Source organism: Nanorana parkeri, unplaced genomic scaffold (assembly GCF_000935625.1).
Source record: "Nanorana parkeri isolate BGI_ZX_2015 unplaced genomic scaffold, ASM93562v1 scaffold2130, whole genome shotgun sequence".
NCBI lineage: Eukaryota > Metazoa > Chordata > Amphibia > Anura > Dicroglossidae > Nanorana > Nanorana parkeri.
This window is the reverse complement of record NW_017308398.1, coordinates 85896-89145: the sequence shown is the minus strand read 5'-3', so window position 1 is coordinate 89145 and position 3250 is coordinate 85896. Positions and strand designations below refer to the sequence as shown.

Here is a 3250-nt window from a genome sequence, read left to right as displayed (position 1 = left end):
CCGCGCTATAAAAACACTCTGAGCCCCCCCCCCCCCCCTCAATCCTCAGCACAGAGTGTAAGGTAGGTGTAAACGTCATCCCTCCAGTTGTTGTGCATCTACAAATCCCATTAGGCATTGCACGACTCCGACAGGCATGAAATAGTCTTGCAATGCATCATGGGACTTGTAGTTCCACAACAGCTGAAGGGCCGAGGTTGCCCACCCCTAAGCTTTCATCATCGCTATGGAGTAAAGCTGAATGGCTGATAAGGACATATTAGTGCAGGGGTAGGGAACCTTGGCACTCCAGCTTTGCTGAAACTACAATTCCCATGATCCCGCTGCCTCTAGGAATCATGCCTGTAACTGTCAGTCTTGCAATGCCTCATGGGACTTGTAGTTCCACAACAGCTGGAGGGCCAAGGTTCCCCACCCCTGTGTTAGTGTTTGCTCTGTAGCCGCATACGTTTAATGTATTATAGCTTAAGGTGGCCACAAGTTTGCATTTTAGGGGGGGGGTCTGATCCTGGCAAACAAATGTTCCCGGCCACTGAAACGCGTTGGATGTGCCCTGAATCCCCACACTGCGACAGCCTGAATTTTCTTGTATATGTAAATCATGACGCTGTCCCTGCCCGCCGCTCAGAGCCGAGGAGTCGTTTTACAGCACTTTCATCAGCTCTAAAGTACAGATGTGACAGGCGGCGGACACATACAGTGCAATGAGAGCGCCAAACAAACGTACAAGAGTCCAACGTTTGTAATGACATAGTTAGTCCATGGTAGAAATACAGTCAATGCATTTCGGGGGGCCACACAAACTCATTGGACTGTATATGCCTATCAGAGCTTGTGGGGCCCCCGAAACGCATTGGCTGTCTTTCTACCGTGAGCCAATTGTATAATTAAAAACTTGGTCCCTTGGACGTTCGTTTGTCCCTCTTGTTTACTGTATAAACATGAATTCGGAACTCTGGGCTCCTTTCAGGGGGTTCCCACCGTGGGGGGCTCTTTTTCCGGATGCCCCCATTTTTTTGAGTTCTGCTCAACCAAATCTAGCGGGCCCAGTGATAATTTAATGAATCTGTATCCATTGAGCCTGTATCCATTGAGCTGTGTCCGGCACCCCAACTTTTATTTAGGCAGCGGACAGGGACACAACCCGGCAGCTGCACATTTTACGTAAAAACCGCGGGCACTTGCGGCGTCGGGATTCAGGGCACCAACCGGAGACGTTTCGGGTGTGGATGGCAACCTGGCTATAGACAACCCTATAGGTGCACAGGTGAAAAGTGGCCGATTCAACGCCCGCAAGTCCAGCCTCTGGTGATGGCTGACGCTAATACGTCCTCACTAGGGATGGGCTCGGGCGTGTTCGCAAGCGCCTTGTGCGGAGCCCGCCAGGAAGCTGTCAGCGCGCAGGGCCAATCACAGGCACTGAGACATTTCCCAATCTCTGCAGCTGCGGACCGGGAACATGTCTCAGTGCCTGTGATTGGCCCTGTGGGCCGACGGCTCCCTGGCGGGCTCGGCACGAGGCGCTTGCGAACACGCCGGAGCCCATCAAAAGTTCTCACCCACCAATGACAGAATGGCCACGTGCGTTCATTGAGAGCTTTTCATTTCAAGATGGCCGACTGGTGCAAACTCAAGGCCGATCTTCCTTGGTGAACGGAAGGTTGGCTTCTTTGGCAGCCCCCTGTCCCCCTAACACGAAACCCATTCGTAAACAAACCGTTTGCCCTAAATAAAAAAAACAAAACATCACCGCGCCTTCCTTTAGGAGCTCGCAATCCTGCGAGAAGGCACCCTGGCCTCTTGAGTCACCGGTGGCGTCACCTGTACCTCCGAAAAAAGCGTCTGAGGCCGAAGCTGAGGTAATTTTATTTGTATTTTGGTAGGACGGTATGTTTACAAGTTGAATTTGCGTTGGGAGTGGTTGTAGAAAAAAGCGCGCCTTCCGTTTGCTATGAAAACTTCGCTTTTAACACCGGACAAGCAATAAGCGTTCATATATAGGAGTATACTCATCCAGCTCCTTACCTTGGCGACACAGTATCGGTCCATATCGGCGTGCTCCAGGAAACTCGGCGAGGAGATGCACGGGCGCCATCTGTGAGGGCGCAACCAGGCAAGTCGTGTGCGTCAACCACCAACACGTTTTCCGGGCTTCCTCATGGAGCACCGTTCCTATGGTACCGTTGACAAAAAACAATAACGCGGACCTTGCATTCGACATGGAAGGCCGGCTTTCACCATCTCTAACTATATATGTGAATAAGCGTTCATATATATGCGTATCCTCATCCAGCTCGTTGCCTTGGTGATGCAATCAGTCCATATCAGCAGGTCAGTGACTCAGGATATGCCAGCTATCAGGCATCAACCGGACAAACGGCGGCCAATATTGCGCGGTTCTACAGCTGATGCGTTTCGTCCATGTCACATGAGGCCTCAGGGCGGCCAACGTTGGTACTAAAGTACCAACATTGATAATAATAATTATTAATTAAAATATTAACTATTAATTGTAAATAATTAATATTTTTAAAAAAAGTGTATTAAAAACTTGCCTCAGCCCCTAGCAGACAATCCATTCTCCAACAAAGTAGTTTACCACGAAAGGGGAGGCTTTGCTTTTGATTTGAAAAAAGTGAGTGAATATAAGTATTTTCCTCTGTTTTTGTTTGTGACAAAAGGCTGAAATAATCATCTTACAAAAAGTCTGTCAGGACAGAGAGCCTCTCTCGCCGCCTCAGCGGTTGCCAGTAGTAAAGATGGCGGCGCCGGCTACAAGCTGGCATGACAGACACTTCCGGCCTCTCCTCTCTCACCGGCCATCATGGTGGATGAAGCCACTCGCCGGGTGGTATCAGAGCTCCCGCTTTTGAAAACCGGGGCCAGCCCGCGGGACAAGGAGCTGTGGGTGCAGCGGCTGAAGGAGGAGTATCAGGGGCTGATTAGGGTGAGGAGAACAGGGCGGGGCGCTGTTGCAACAGACCCCCAGGGGACAAGGAGGGTGTCAGAGGTTCCGGGGGGCTGCTGGTGAGGGATCCCCAGCTGCTGCACAGGTTCACGTTAATTTGGCCACACACACACTCTACACTTTGATAGTGTCTGGACAATACATGAGTATGCCTGTCACAATCTGATTGAATAAATTAGATCAGAGAGTAGAACAAACAGCATGTATGGGGAGATTGTACAATTTGATTGTATGTGTGTGGCCTTAAAGGGAGGGTGGCTGCATGCAATATGGCAACCTTAT

At 50.4% G+C, this 3250-nt stretch overlaps 1 protein-coding gene across 1 annotated transcript in view; it reads left to right on the top strand.

Annotated features, from left to right (window-relative positions):
- The first annotated feature begins 2790 nt into the window (after positions 1–2790).
- UFC1 (ubiquitin-fold modifier conjugating enzyme 1) overlaps positions 2791–3250 on the top strand; it is a 4907-nt gene continuing 4447 nt past the window's right edge. The window contains exon 1 of the mRNA XM_018572774.1: positions 2791–2947. Within this exon, the coding sequence (XP_018428276.1) occupies positions 2825–2947 (123 nt within the window). The 5' untranslated portion in view covers positions 2791–2824. The remainder of the gene's footprint in view (positions 2948–3250) is intronic.